Here is a 15129-nt window from a genome sequence, read left to right on the forward strand (position 1 = left end):
TGCACGTATTTTTTCTTTTGGAGATTCAATTCATGCCTCACGGCAATATACACTTTGAGGAATTGCAGTGCATTGAAGAGCTCCTTAAAGGGTCCAATTGCTACTACAGTCTAGGCTCTTCCACTGCTTTCAATCTCAATCTCCATTCATTTGGCTTGCTCTTTCTATTCCCCACCTTTTATTTAATTTCAATTCGAAGTTTGTGGTCTATTCATGATATTTTTGAATTAAAAGTTTGAGCATTTTATTTGTTGTTTATTTTATTTTATGTCAGTTATTTTTCTTGTTTCTTTAAACTTCTATTAAATATACATTACAATTATGTTTTAGATTGATTAAAGGTTAATTAGGATTTCAATAATTTTAGTTTATTTTTTAATTTTTAGATTAATTAAAATTGTTTAATGTATTTAAATTTTTAATTGTTAATTTCAATTTGTTAGTCTTTTATATTCCATTTCGACACTAAAAACTATCTAAAAATATGAATCTAGTTTATGACTAGTGCATTTTTTTTATTTTTGTTACACTCTTCCATTCATTGTACATATCACCACTTTTGTTTGTAAAACTTTTCTCTATTTTATACGAGTTTGGATTTAAGCAACTTTCCCTGAGGAGACGATTTAGAAATTTTATTCCTAATTATTACACGACATCCTTCTACACTTGGGATAACCTTTGTGCTACCCCCACGAACGAGAGTGGGTCGAGCCCCAAGGCTGCTTGAGCAACTCATCCTGTCTCACCATGGTGAAGAATAATTCAACTATAAGGCCGTCGACTAATTACCTCCCCTAGGGTGTTAATGGGGAGGGTGTGGCTTGAGTCACCCCTACCCCTTCTTTGGCAAAGTGTGGGTTAGTCCTAAAACTTCCCAACAAAACTGTGCAAAGATTGTCTCCTCCAATGGATAACGCCTCAAAGCTACACCACATACCAGCCAAACAGCTCAGCTTAGTGAACGTCAATGATTGTCCATGCAATGGTTTGACTTCTACAGCATACCCAAACGATCGGCCCTTTATTGCCAAGCACAAGGATCAATGGGTCGAGTTTTAACCTAAGTGCTACTCAACCTTTGCAGGTATATTTGGGCAAGCTTGACATTACATGCCGCTCGGCCCCTCTCGCAAAGTGCAAGGGTCAACGAGGCTAGCCTAGCCTTACCTGCCGCTTGACCTTTGTCAAAGTATTTGAGCAAGCCTAGCCTTACATGCCGCTCAGACCCTCTCGCCAAGCACGAGGGTCAACAAGGCTAGCCCGGCCTTACATACTGCTCGGCCCCTTCTCACCAAGTATGAGGATTAATGAGGCGAGTTTCAGCCTAGATGCTGCTCGAGCTCTGCAGGAATATTTGGGCTAGCTCGACTTTACATGCCACTCAGCCCCTTTTTACCAAGCACAATGATCAACGAGGCAAGTTTCAGCCTAAGTGCTACTCGACCTCCACAGAAGTATTTGGATAAACCCGACCTTACATACTGCTCAACCCCAACTCACCAAGCATGAGGATTAACGAGGCGAGTTTTAACCTAAATGCTGCTTGAGCTCTGCAAGAGTATTTGGGCTAGCTCAGCTTTACATGTTGCTTAGCCCCTTTTTACCAAGCATGAGGATCAACGAGGTGAGTTTCAGCCCAAAAACTACTCAACCTCCACATAAGTATTTGGACAAACCCAGCCTTACATGCTGCTCAGCCCCTTCTCACCAAGTTCGAGGATCAACGAGGCGAGCCTATCCCTACACTTGATCTTCGTCAAAGCATTTGGGCAAGCCTGGCCTTACATGCTACTGGACCTCTCTCTCCAAGCGCTAGGGTCAACAATGTGAGTTTCAACATAAGTACTGCTTGACCTCTGCAAGAGAATTTGGGCAAGCTTAGCCTTATAGGCCGCTTGAGCTCCGTCAAATTATTTGTGCCAGCTTGGTTTCACATGCCACTTGGACCCTTTTTGGCCAAGCCAAGTGCAAGGGTCAAAGAGATAAGTTTAGCCTTAAGTGCTGCTCAACGTTCCCCTAATGGTCTGAGTCTTTACGGCCTTATAGGCCCCTCGACTACCCCTCCCCGGTTTGACGGATTGGGAAAACGACAAGGTGGGGTAGCTCTAAACGTCCTGACCTGCACTCGTAGGTGGGAAGCCACTCACTCACAAGGGAAAGAGAGAGCCAAGCCCCCAGCACAAGTAGTACCATCTTAGGCTCAACACTTAGCCACTCCTGAAGGGTATGCGCGAAGTGCAAACAGACAATAAGGAAGTGAAGACAACATAACACGGGAATATAAGCAAGGAAGAGTTTACTCATTAACGATCAAAGTGTTTACAAAGAGGAAGATTACAACATCCTTGCAAAGGACCTTACAAGAAGAAAAAACAAATGTGTACAATTGAAAAAGGAAAATAATCCATTGGCAAAATCATAGTAGGCAAGGTCGCCCAGAGGCACACGCTCTCTTGCACCATCCCAGAAGTATATGAAAGATAGAAGCCGGAGGGCATTCTCACCTCATCCACCTCGAGACCCTTTAGCTTTGAGACTTCCACCAAAAAAGCTGTTGTCAGAGTAAAGCATTTTCTAGTAGAAGTTGTAGACAAGAGATTCTTGGAGCATGATCATCATCGCTATCAAGGATTTCAACGATGTGTCAAGCTTAAGTAGAGCCCAGCAGGGACCCTAGACCTGGACTAGGGCTTCCTTTTCCTCCTACACCAACCAAGCTTGAGTGAGAGGCCTTAGTCTGACCTGATTAAACAAACGGATCATGATGTAATAATGGAACATGGATTGCATGGTGAGTCTTGAGATAGGAAAAACCATTGAACAACGTGGCCATGAAGCCTAGGCTGCACCACCTCTACAATGCATCTTCAAGTGACAAGGAACAACATGACCTTAGAAAAAGTTTCCTCTGAACATCGTAAAGAGTCACTGAGCATCTGTTTCAATGCGAGCCTATGGCAAGCTTTCATACAAGAAGCCTCGCCCAGAGCCAAAAGGCTCATTAGAGTTAGAACTCACTAGGTAAAACCCACACAATGAAGACAGAAAGGCCCTAAATGCTTGAAGGGTATGAGGGAAAATATGATGACAACCCACTGAGTAGGAAGGACTTATATAGGCAATTCACGACGATTGACTCCTTGAGATTTTGAGAATGTGTGTATCCCATGGCCCTTTCAAATACAGCATGAATCTCACAATTGGCGAAACATGGATCTCACGGCATACCCAGTAAATATCATTTGGTACCATTAATGCAAGAAGAGTATAACGGGTGAGCATCAACATATAACTACCCAAAGCCCACGGGAATTCACATGTGACACATCAATTGCCAAACAGGCTTTGCCTAGAAGCCTAAGACTACCATATGTCAGAAGTACAAAGTGTAAAATGCAATGTGCAAGACCCCCTCCTCGAAGGAGGAACACCTCACAAATAAGTACAGTGAGTGGATAGACAACCTCGACAAGTTGGACATGAGAGAATGGAAAGCATGGAGCAATGCAACGAGAAGCAAAGTATGTATACAATTATAATAGAATGTTGAGCATAGCGATCCTTACAAATTAGATATTAACAAGGAGGGATTTACATCATGCTAAGTATAAGAAAGAAAAGCAAAATCAATCAAGGGAGGCATTAGGGTCCATTTCAGAGTCAACAGAGCCCACCTCAGGTGCATCCAGATTTGCCAAGTGCCCGAAAGGGTTGACCTTAGCACCTTCAGGACCGTCTTCCTCGAGGTCCGACAACCTCGGGAGGATGATCCATGGGAGAATCATATGCGGCAGAGAAGGCATCAAGGATCATTGTCCGGCCAATTTCGCCAGCATGATTAAGGGTAGTGAGATCAGAATCAAGCTTCTTGAGATTGACAGCCCTCAAGTGGGCCTCCAATGCTCTGGAACTCTTTTTAGGATTTAAGATGACATGGTCCTGCATCCTCTTAAGATATTTGCATACCCAAGCATCGTCGTGAATGTAAAGGGCCCTCCCCAGCTAGTCGCTTATGCAGGTTGCAACCTGCTGCACCTAAGTCAAATCACTTCGAAAGTCTCTGATGATCACATCCTGGGCAACGATCTTGGTCTAGGCCACCGACAACTAGTCTTCTCGATCCTTCAAGGAGATCGACAGGGATGAGCACTCACCTCCCAATAGCTTAAACCCAGAGTATTAGAATCGCGGAGGCCCCTCAGCTCTTCATTCTCCACTTGAAGATGACCTAATGACTCCTGAGTAGTCATGGCTCGTCCCCTAGCCATCATGAGCTTTGCCTCTAGGCAGCTTCTCTCCTCCCTCTCCTCGTTGGCATAGTGGAGAGTCATCATCACCATAGATTGAAGCTCTAGATTCTCCTTCTAAATTGCCTCCTGGTTGCTCACGATAAAGTCAACCAACCTATCAGCTCCCTACAACCTACCATGACAAGTAGCAATAAAGTGATAACAAGAGGACAAAGAAAGACAAACAAAGCGAGAAAAGGGCAGGACAAAGTGAAGAAAACCTTGGAGAAAAGGCCCCGCAAAGATCTAGCCACCAGCACCAAGGCCTCCACCTGCATAGTCTTGCCCTCAAGACCAGGGGACGTGGGAATAGCCTTTACCAAGCCACCTACGGAAGGTGATCATTGGTCCAACCTAGCACTGTTAGCATCACCCAAAGCCTCTCTTTCTTGCCCATTGGTCGAAGGGATGGGAAGACCTCGGTCGGGGGCAGTAGGTCGACCTAGGAAGGCAAGTGATCCATCCTCTCTCCTGAGGCATGCGAGCTGGCCTCCTTGGACGTTGGAGCAGCAACCAAAATCCCCCTGACAGTTGGCGAGGTGGGCACAGGAGACTTAACAACTGATTAATGAGCCTCCTCGAGAAACTAGATAACTAGCCCAACTGGGAGGCGAGCAGTAGCAATTGTGGCCAATATACCACTTGCAAAAGCTTCACCATGGGAAGACCCTCAAGCTGACATATTCTCCACACCAGGTCCACAAAGTCCCCATAGGCATTCTCAGAATCGAGGGTCCCGACCATAAACCAAGTAGTGGACACCAAAGAGGGTGACATCTCAATGTTGGCTTCAGGAGGCAACTCCACCATGTGTGATTGATAAGAGGCCTCATCTAAAAGAACCCTCCAGAACTGCATTTAAACTAAGTTGCCCTTTCGAGTCGTGTCCTAGGGTTCCGCAGGCACTGTGGGCACCCTTGAGTTGAAAACCACCATAGGCTCGACGACTAGAGCAATAGAAGAAGGAGTTGCTACAGGCATACTAAGGCCAAGAGACTACCCTTCTCCCAACCTGCGAGCAAGCTCCACGAAAAGGACTGGAGATGTAGGATTTTGGATAGGCGCTACGGGCCTCGGCTATTGGATGCCGACTGGCCCTAAAGATTGGCCCAATAGAGACACAGGATCACTGCCAGCCCTGCCTACCTCTAAGCAAGCTTTCTTCCCCTTCTCCTAGAAGGGAAGGCTCGGAGTGCATTTTTCGGTGAGGCCTTAGGCGGACGAATGAAAGTGCCACAGCTGTAATGGATGGTGTGACCAATGAGAGGAAGATACGCGCTAGGTTATCCTCCCCGAGAAGGACCTTTGAGTGAACAAGAAAGGGTCACTGTCTCACCCACTTCTTAACGATAGTGATGCAGTGCAGCTCATTGGGAGTGGCTATTGGATGCATGTCCTTATCGCATGGGAATGATGTCTCATTGGGCCCTAATCGGGAACTCGGCACAACCAATTTGCCCAATTGGGCGAGGGAAGAGTAGCCTCAACGTGTAAGAGAACATGCTGAGAAAAAGAGCGATGCGTGATGCCAAACCATTAGAGATTTTGGCCCTCTCGCAGGGCCTAGAAGCTTTGAAGAGCACTATGTCAGGTATGCAGTAGGCAGAGATTAGCAATTATAGAAGGTAGTGAGAGGCCTCCAATCGCCAGAAGTGACCAGCATAACACTGCTCTAGAACGTCGGATCAAGGGGTTGAATTGAGCGGCAGGAAGAGGAATAAAGACCCGACGAGTGGAAGGATCAAGGGGTAATAGTGTCATCTCACCTTGGGCAACTGGGTATAAAATGACAAGTAACAATATTGAGACGGGGAAGTAAGATAAATTCCTATCGGCCTAATCTGATGAGAATTGATGAGATAATTGTTAGGAAAATTTTTTCCAAGCCCAAAAGGCCCAAAGGTTGAGCCTAATACCCAATGGCCTATACCCACCGAGCCACTTGGTGGCTTACCCAAGGGATTTGAGGCTTTGAGACGGAGGGTAGTCTGCTATCTGAGGAGCACGGGAAAGCTGCCCTGTTGAAAGGGGAAGAAGAACAAGTCATTTTGATGGGACCCCCAAAAAGGAAACAGAGAATCGCGCCCCATTAAATACACTCACCAAAAAATCACGCCATATTAAATGCATTGCTTAAAGGGTCACGCTGCATTAAATAGGTATGGGACAAGGGACTTCAGAAGGGCACCTCTCCCCCCAACCGTAAGACATGGCTACTTAGCCCTCGAGGCAAGGTATAAAAGGGAACCCAAAATTTGGGGTTACGCTCTACATACTCGTTATGCTTTCTAAGTTCTCTACTTCTCTCTATTCTCCAGCATACTTTCCGAGAACATTATTAACTTAGGCATCGGAGACTCCCTTGGCCACCTAAGGGCCACCTCCCATTGATCCCTTTTCTGTATTCGCATGCTACGACACTGAAGACTCGAACTTTTGAGACCTAGGCCTATAGGCATACGAAACACGATGTCAACAACTAGAATATTATTTTGTAATATTATTATTATTTTAAGATTTAAAAAAATTGAATTATTTATTATATTTTATGTGAGAATTTAGAAAAGTTGTAATAATGAGATAAGATAAGATAAAACGCTTCGACTATCCAAACAGGTGTTGATTTGACAATTAATCCAGGATGACTTTTACTTTCATATGATCAATGATGTGTGTGATCCTCTAGTCCGTCCACATCATTCTCAATATAAAGGTAGGTACACGCATTAGGTAAAAAAAATAGGCCACTATTCCATATTAGAAATGCAATGACTTTGGAATTGGGGTGGACTTTAAAGGCTATTTTAGACAGTAAAATAAGATGAGATGATTTTAAATAAAAGTTTAAAAATAAATAAAATATTGTTAGAATATTATTTTTTAATATATTTTTTTAAATTTGATCAAAAAATTAAATTATTTATTATATTTTATATAAAAATTTCAAAAAACTTATAATCACGAGACATGATAAAATAAAACGTTTTCACTATTGATTTTACAATTAATCCTGCACGACTTTTACTTTCATATGGTTGATGACGTGTGTGATCCTCTAGTCAGTCCGCATCATTCTCAATATAAAAGCAGGTACACACATTAGGTAAGGAAAATAGGCCTACTCCATATTACACGTTAGCAAATAAATGCAATGACTTTGAAATTGAGGTAGTCTTAAAAATAGTAAAATAAGATGGGATAATTTTTAATAAAAATTTAAAATTAAATAAAATATTATTAAAATATTATTTTTTTAATATTATTATTATTTTAAGATTTGATCAAAAAATTAAATTATTTATTATATTTTATATAAAAATTTAGAAAAATTTTTAATAATAAAATGAGATGAAATAAAATTTTCTCAACTTTCCAAACAAATGTTGATTTTGCAATTAAGTCAGCGTGACTTTTACGTTCATTTGATCATTAATGATGTGTGTGATCCTCTAGTCAGTGCATATCATTCTCACTAATATAAAGGCAGATACATGCATTAAGTAAAGAAAATAGGCCACTATTCTATATTACGCGTTTGCAAAGAAACCCAGGTCTCTGGAATTGGGGTAGGCTTAGTCAAGCCTCCAACTAAGCTTTAAAACCAACCGTATTCTCGGTCATACGCTTTCGAAGCTCGCTCTTATATATATATATATATATATATATCCATCAGTGCTTCATAAACAACGATCAACCACCTCCCGTTTTGTTCCTCTTCATGTAGTTCACCTTATATATTATTACTGGGCGCTGCATATAGAAAAAGCTAATAAAGAAGATATATAATGTATCATGAAGTATTTGAAAATCATACACATCACTTAGTTGAATTTATTTTCTTTTGAATCTTGAATTTCAAAGAAGTTGATCAATCAAAGCATCGTCTTTCCTTTTCTCTTGTAACTGAAATATTTTATCCTAGTAGTTTTTTTAAAAGAAAGATAATTATCTTATTCATAACCAACTACACTTACATCAAAGACTCATACCAAATAATTTGTGAGATACAATCGGTCAAAGAATTCCACCAAATTATCAAGTCATCTAGATGCTAGGCATATTTTACCGAAGTGTGAGCTGCTTCATTAGCCATACGTCCATTATGCTGAATGGAACATTTTGATATCAATTTCATCATGTTCTTGACCTCATAAACTAAGTTGCCCCATAAAGACATTGAATCACATGGAACAAGTATTTCATTAACCATCAGAAGTGAATCACAGCTTTCAACAACAAGCTCATTTATGCCCAAGGGGATGCAGACTTGTATACCTCTTAATATAGCAAGTAACCTCCACTTCCATAGGATCATTCACCTCATTTTCTTTCTTATTAGCAGCCAGTAACACACCACCTGCATCATTCCCACACCTGCTCTTCTTTGGTCACTGAAAATGACACCATCAACATTTAACTTCAACACCCTGTGGGGAGGAGGCTGCCAAATGCAACTGTTTAGCTGCTGTGAGGGCTTTTGTATTTTAGCTTCTTTGAACTCTTGAACTAAGATCAGCTCATGTTCAATGACTTACTTAGGTGTTAAAACTTTGTCTTCATACACCTTTTGGTTCCTTCTGTACCACAAACCCCAAGCCAATAGAAAAAAAATTTCGTGCTGCCCCTTATTGCCTCTGACCATGACTTTCCATACAATCTACAAAAAATCCATTTTGTCATCAATTGCCATAAGATCATGACAGTAGTGTTTCCAGGACTCTCTAATTAAAGGGCAGGAGCATAAATCATGTCTCACATCCTCTTTCACTTCATAACACCACTTGCAAGAAGCCTTCTATATTATATGCTTCTTTTTCAATTTCTGCAGAGTTGGAAGTCCATTCTTGTAGGCTCTCCATGCAAAAAATTTCACTCTATTTGGAACCTTCATCTGCCATAATTTCTTCCATAGCTTTCTCTGATTTTTAGCATTTGAGCATTCACCACCTTGTCGATAATGATCAAGAGACTAAAAATGCCTATATACACTCTTAACACTGAAATTTCTATCCATATAAGGTAGTCAGGTCTCCTTTCTACATTGAGCATAATCTTCAAAACATCACCTGCTTCTCGAGGGGGGTAATATTCTTCTGACCATTTCCACATTCCACCATCGTGTATCCTCATCAATAAGGCTCTCTACTTTTGAAAAGTCTTGCTCATCCCTTTGAGAGGAGTTATAAATCAGTTTATGGCCTAAAAGTCAGTAGTCTATCCATATATTTATTGACTTACCATCTCCCACTCTCCATCTACACCCTTTCAATAGCTTCTTCTTAGACTCCCATATACCTCTCCATACATAAGAAGGGGCAGGTCCTAGCTTTGCATCACTTAAGCTTGTGTGTGGGAAATACCTGGGCTTAAAAACTTTGTGCAGCAGTGATGTGTATTTTGTCATTATCCTCCAACCCTACTTGGCAAGTAGGGCCCGATTGAAAATTTGTAAAGTTTTGAAACCCAACCCTCCATTTGCTTTAGCCTCACACATTTTCTTCCAGCTTACCCATCTAACCTTATTTTCATAATTCTTTTGGCCCCACTAGAACTTAGCCATCATGTTTTCCAACTTAGTGCAAAGTGTACTTGGGAGTTTGAAGCAGCTTATGATGTAAGTTGGGATAGCCAATACCACCACCTTAATCAAAACTTCTTTTCCTCCTAGAGACAACAACTTCTCTTTCCTGCCTTTATGCTTGTTGCATACTTTTTGCTTCAAATCAAAGAAGGCTTTCTTTTTATCCCTACCCACAATAGGAGGAAGTACAGTGTATTTCTCATACTGTTGGTACTATTGGACCCCCCCAAAATGCCATTATCTCCTCCTGTTGTCTACTTGGAACATTCTTTCTAAACACCATCAAGGTCTTGTCTCTATTCACCTTTTGACTAGAGGCTTTCTCATAAAGCTTGAGGAGATGCTGTATATCAGACTAGTCTGTAAAGTTTCCCTACAAAACAACACATTGTCATTTGCAAATAAAATGTGATTAATCTTTGGGACTGCCTTGCATATTTGTATGCCATTGACCTGTTTGTATACTTTTGCCTGTTGAAGTAATGATATTAATCCTTCAGTGCATAATAGAAATAGGTAAGGGGATATGGGATCCCCTTGCCTCAAACTTTGAGTAGGGAATATAGGAGATTTTGGCTCTCCATTCACTAGTATTGAGAAATAAACTGACTTCACACACAGCATAACCAAATTGATCTATTTCACATCAAAACCCATCCTCTTCATGACTGCCTCTAAAAACTCCCAATTCCACTCTATCATATGCCTTACTTATATCAACCTTCAAGGACATGAAACCTTTTTTATCAGCTCTTTTTTGTATGAGGAAATGCACAAGTTCAAAAGCCACAAGGATGTTATCTATAATGAGCCTTCCAAGTATAAAGGCACTTTATGAATCGAAGATGAGGTTTGGCAGGACATCCTTGAATCTATTTGCCAGAATTTTTGAGATCAACTTGTAAATAACATTGCATAGGCTTATAGGCCTAAAATTAGAGATAAACTCAGGCTGCTCTTTTTGGAAATCAGAGTGATGAAAGCGTGATTTATTTAACTTGGAAACTTTCCACTATTGAGGGCCATCAAAACAGCAGCGGTCACTTCTTTACCCACAACACTCTCAAAATTTTTGATAGATGATTGGAGCCATTCCATCAGGCCCAAGTGCCTTAGTAGGGTTTATTTGTTTTAGAGCAAAGCTAACTTCATCTTCACCAAACTCATTTGAGAGCTTCTCATTCATATCAGTGTCTACTCTACCTCTCAATCCCTCTTAAAAATCCAATTGGCTAGCCTCTTCAAATGCTTTGAAAAGAGTACTAAAATACTCGAGTATGAGCTTGTCCCTGTCTTCATTCATCAGTCATAACCCATTTGCATTTCTGATCCCTTTGATAAAATTCTTTTTTTTCCTCTTTGTGGCTTTATTGTGAAAAAACCTTGCAATTATATCACCTTCTTTCAACCATAGAGCTTTTGATGTTTGTCTCCACATTATTTCCTCCCTCTCTAGCCATTTCTGCATTTTAGCTCAAGCTACTCTATGTTCTGATCTATTTTGACAGCCAGGATCAAAACTGTGCAACAGTTGCAATCTTGCTCCAACCTGTTCAATTCCCTTCTTGACATGTCCAAAGGTATGATTGTTCCAAACTGTTAGTTTCTCTCCACATCTCTCAAGTTTCCTCATAATAGTATTCAATTCATTCCCCCCTAACTCCCCTTTCTAGTTATCCTCAATAACCCTTTTGCAATCTAAGCCTTCCACCCAAATAGCCTCAAACCTGAATAGCTTCTGTCCCTTCCTCTGGTGGTTCTCAAATTTCATATTTAGTATGATGGGCACATGATCAAGGTAGGCTGATGTTCCATGTTGCACATGAGCCATTGGATAATTTGAGCACAGTCTCAAATTAGTAAGAAACCTGTCAAGCCGCTCATTGATACAATGATTGAGCTCCCTTTTGTTTCCCCAAGTGAACTAGCGCCCTATGTAGCCCATATCCTTAAGTGTACAGTCATCCAAAACCGCTCTAAAATCCAACATCTATCTTTCTGGCCTTTGTTGACCCCCACATTTCTCATTGTTCTCCAGTATCTCATTAAAATCTCTAATTATTAACCAAGCTTGGTGTTGAGCCACTTTGAGTGATCTAAGAAGGGCCCAAGTCTCATGCTTTTTAGTAGTGTCAGGGTGACCATAGACTCTAGTAAGGATCCATGGTTAAATAGTATCATCTTCTACTTTAACCTAAGCATGAATACATGCCTTCGAGTAGTTAAGAATAGTAAGCTGAACTTCCTTCTTCCAGATAATGAAATTCCTCCACTTCTACCTTCATAGCTAACTGCCATTCAATTTTCAAACCCAACCTTAATTTAGTCTTATTTCTTGCAGAAACATGACCTTGGGAACTTCCGTTTGACCAAGTCATGAAAGACACAAATTCCCCGTGGGTTCCCAAGCTCATGGAAGTTCTGGCTTAAGCGAATCATTGCTCCTAGCAGAGCTAATTCACAGCCTCTACCGATCTCTTCAAAGGTGACTCTGTCTTTCTCCTCCACTACCCTCAAAGCTACATGTTTAGAATCATTAAGCTTCTGTTTTTTCATATTATGGCTTTTAGCAATCCCACAACTGCTATCAATCGATACTATCTTCTTACTGCACCTTTCTTCCATGAACGTGTTTTCAGATTTCCCTGCATGAGCTGTAAAGGAAGTTGATGGGCCTATGAGCTGCTTAAAGGAACTGGATCATAGAAAGCAGGCCCATTAGGTATCTCTAGTTGACTCTTAATATTCTTTCCACTTCCCATTTTCGTTTGCCTTTTTTAAAGCTCTTCCTAAGCCAGAGTCCTCTTTAACTACCAGATCACCTCATTTGGCTACATAGCCATTGCCCTCAAATTATGCTCGCTCTGATTATTTCCATCTCCCTCTTCCGCTTGCCTTTCACTTCCTATAATAGCCTCCTCATTTTCACATACTCCCACGATCTACTCCATAATATCCTCCTGACTTTTTGTGATCCTCATCTACAATAGTTGACCTAGTATTTTGATCCCTTGTCAGAGAAAAGCCACTTTCTATTGCACTGTCACCCCCAAACACCTGTTTGTGATGCTTCTCCGTCGTGATAGGACCCCCCATTTGTTGTATGTGCTTCCTTCTTCCATCCAAAGCCACCCAAAACCAGGAACCAAATTGAGTTGGTTCATTTTTAAGTTGAATAGCTTCGGGACAGACCTCTATTTCATGTAAAATTCTCCCATACATAAAACAAAATCGTGGTAACTTCTCATACTGTAATGGGATCCAGTGCTTCAAGCCATGCAAAGTGATTGTTCTTCCTCTGGCTGGAGGTTTACATAGATCTAGTAGAACCTTCACTCTCATAAAACTATCCCATCCCACATCATCATCCTCACCCTCCACTTCCTTCACTACCCCTAGTGACTTGCCCATTTTTTCTCCACACTCACCATTCATGCCAACCAGTAGTAGGTGATGAAACTGAACCCACAAAGCAGTCTTGTCAAACTTCGTCATAGTCAATTGGATAAATCCATCAAACTGGTTAATCACAAACAAGTGTTTATTGAATAGCCAGCTCCCCTCCATGAGTCTACTTTTCTCAGCTTGAGTGGCAAATGTAATGACAAATACATTTTGCCCAACATCTAGGAAAATGGCTAGCTTATTCAACCTCTATATTTTGGCCATCATTGATTCCACAATGATCTTTCCTATTGTTCTGTCTGTCCATATCTTCCCTATGAAACATCTTTCTCCTTTGCTTTAGATCTTCTATGGTTTCTTCACTCTCCAATTCAATAGCAGCATCTTCCTCTTCATTAAGTTTAAAATTCCCCCATAACTCCAGTAATCGCTCCATTGTTATCTCCAGAACCCCAGCTACTCATGAAAACAGACAAGACCCACCCTCCTCTACTAGAACACTTTGGTGACTAAACACTACCATCTCTATTCTCTCTAGAGAGTAGAGAGATGAGACTAAAATTACCCTAGTAATTATGTATCGAGAGAAAGAACGATATAAACATATGAAATAGGTCTTACAACAATGAGTATTGTTTAAAAAACTCGCAAGGATATTAATTGTTACTAGAGGACCAACCTCATATGATCTCTCTTACTCTAAACTTAAAAGTTCAGCTAGAAACTGATCTAAATCATCCAAATTTCATATCAGGCATTCCATTTGAAGTGATGCTACTTATAGTCGTGGAGTATACAAATACCGTACAATTACATTGAAAAAGAGCATGGTCAACTATTAAAAAATTAATTTCTTTTCATGTGGATCTATTATTTATTCACTTTTTTCAAAGTGACTGCATGATGCTACCCTTTTTTCCCTAATTTCTATCAACATAAACCTACCTAATAGATAATTAAGGCTTGGTTTGGATATTAAAAGTGTTTCATCTCATCTCATTATTATAATTTTATCAAATTTTTACACAAAATACAATAAATAATTCAACTTTTTCGAATTTCAAAATAATAATAATATTAAAAAAATAATATTCTAATGATATTTTATTCAACTTTTAAACTTAATTTCAACTCACTATCTAAACGATGCCTAAGGATTTTCATTTCTAATTTCTTTATGACCCCCACATTTTTGTCATTTATTAAATTAATTGCATTTTCTTTTCCTTTTTTTCTTTTTTTTCACCCTCAAATGATAAACCCCAGCCGACAACGATCCCACCCCCAATCCTTCCCTCATAAAGAAATGCAAAGATACCTTTAAATATTTCCTCATAAAATAATCAATAGTATTGTCTTTTGGTTCAAAGTCATATATAAAGACTGATCATGAACAAATAGATTAGTTGACATTAATTCTCAATATTTCTTTTTCCTTAATTTAATTATTGAAGTTGATTTTCAATATCTATGAAGTTTGTCCTACAATATCGATTGAATATTTAATGTTTTTCTAAAAAATTTGCATAAACAACAACCAGCTTATATATTGTAGGGCCTGCTTCTTTTGTCTATCTCCCTCTTACTCGATTTCGAAATTATCATAAAATTTGATCAAAAACTTGAAAGTATATATGCTTTCCTAACTTGTAAGCTAATAATTATCATTCCTTTGTACGCAACCTATTTCATTACCATTGAAAGTTTAAATTGTCATTAACTTCTTATAATTTACAAGTAAATTAGCCGATACATTATGAAGTTTAAATGTTGGTCAGATGGAATAGTTGGAACCACTTTCACTGTCAAATTGGGGAGAAATTGATTAGAGAAACAGGTAATTGTAGTCAT

General features: G+C 39.9%; 1 protein-coding gene across 2 annotated transcripts in view; it reads left to right on the forward strand.

Annotated features, from left to right (window-relative positions):
- LOC122299426 (alpha-galactosidase-like) overlaps window positions 1-15129 on the forward strand; it is a 47980-nt gene that overhangs the window by 29094 nt on the left and 3757 nt on the right. Inside the window, exon 2 of one of the 2 annotated variants that reach the window (XM_043109700.1) lies at window positions 15057-15115. The exons of the other annotated variant lie outside the window; for it this stretch is intronic. Coding sequence (XP_042965634.1) covers window positions 15057-15115 — 59 coding nt within the window. The remainder of the gene's footprint in view (window positions 1-15056; window positions 15116-15129) is intronic. 2 annotated transcript variants of the gene reach the window in all.

The sequence above is a fragment of the Carya illinoinensis genome, chromosome 16 (genome assembly GCF_018687715.1).
Source record: "Carya illinoinensis cultivar Pawnee chromosome 16, C.illinoinensisPawnee_v1, whole genome shotgun sequence".
NCBI lineage: Eukaryota > Viridiplantae > Streptophyta > Magnoliopsida > Fagales > Juglandaceae > Carya > Carya illinoinensis.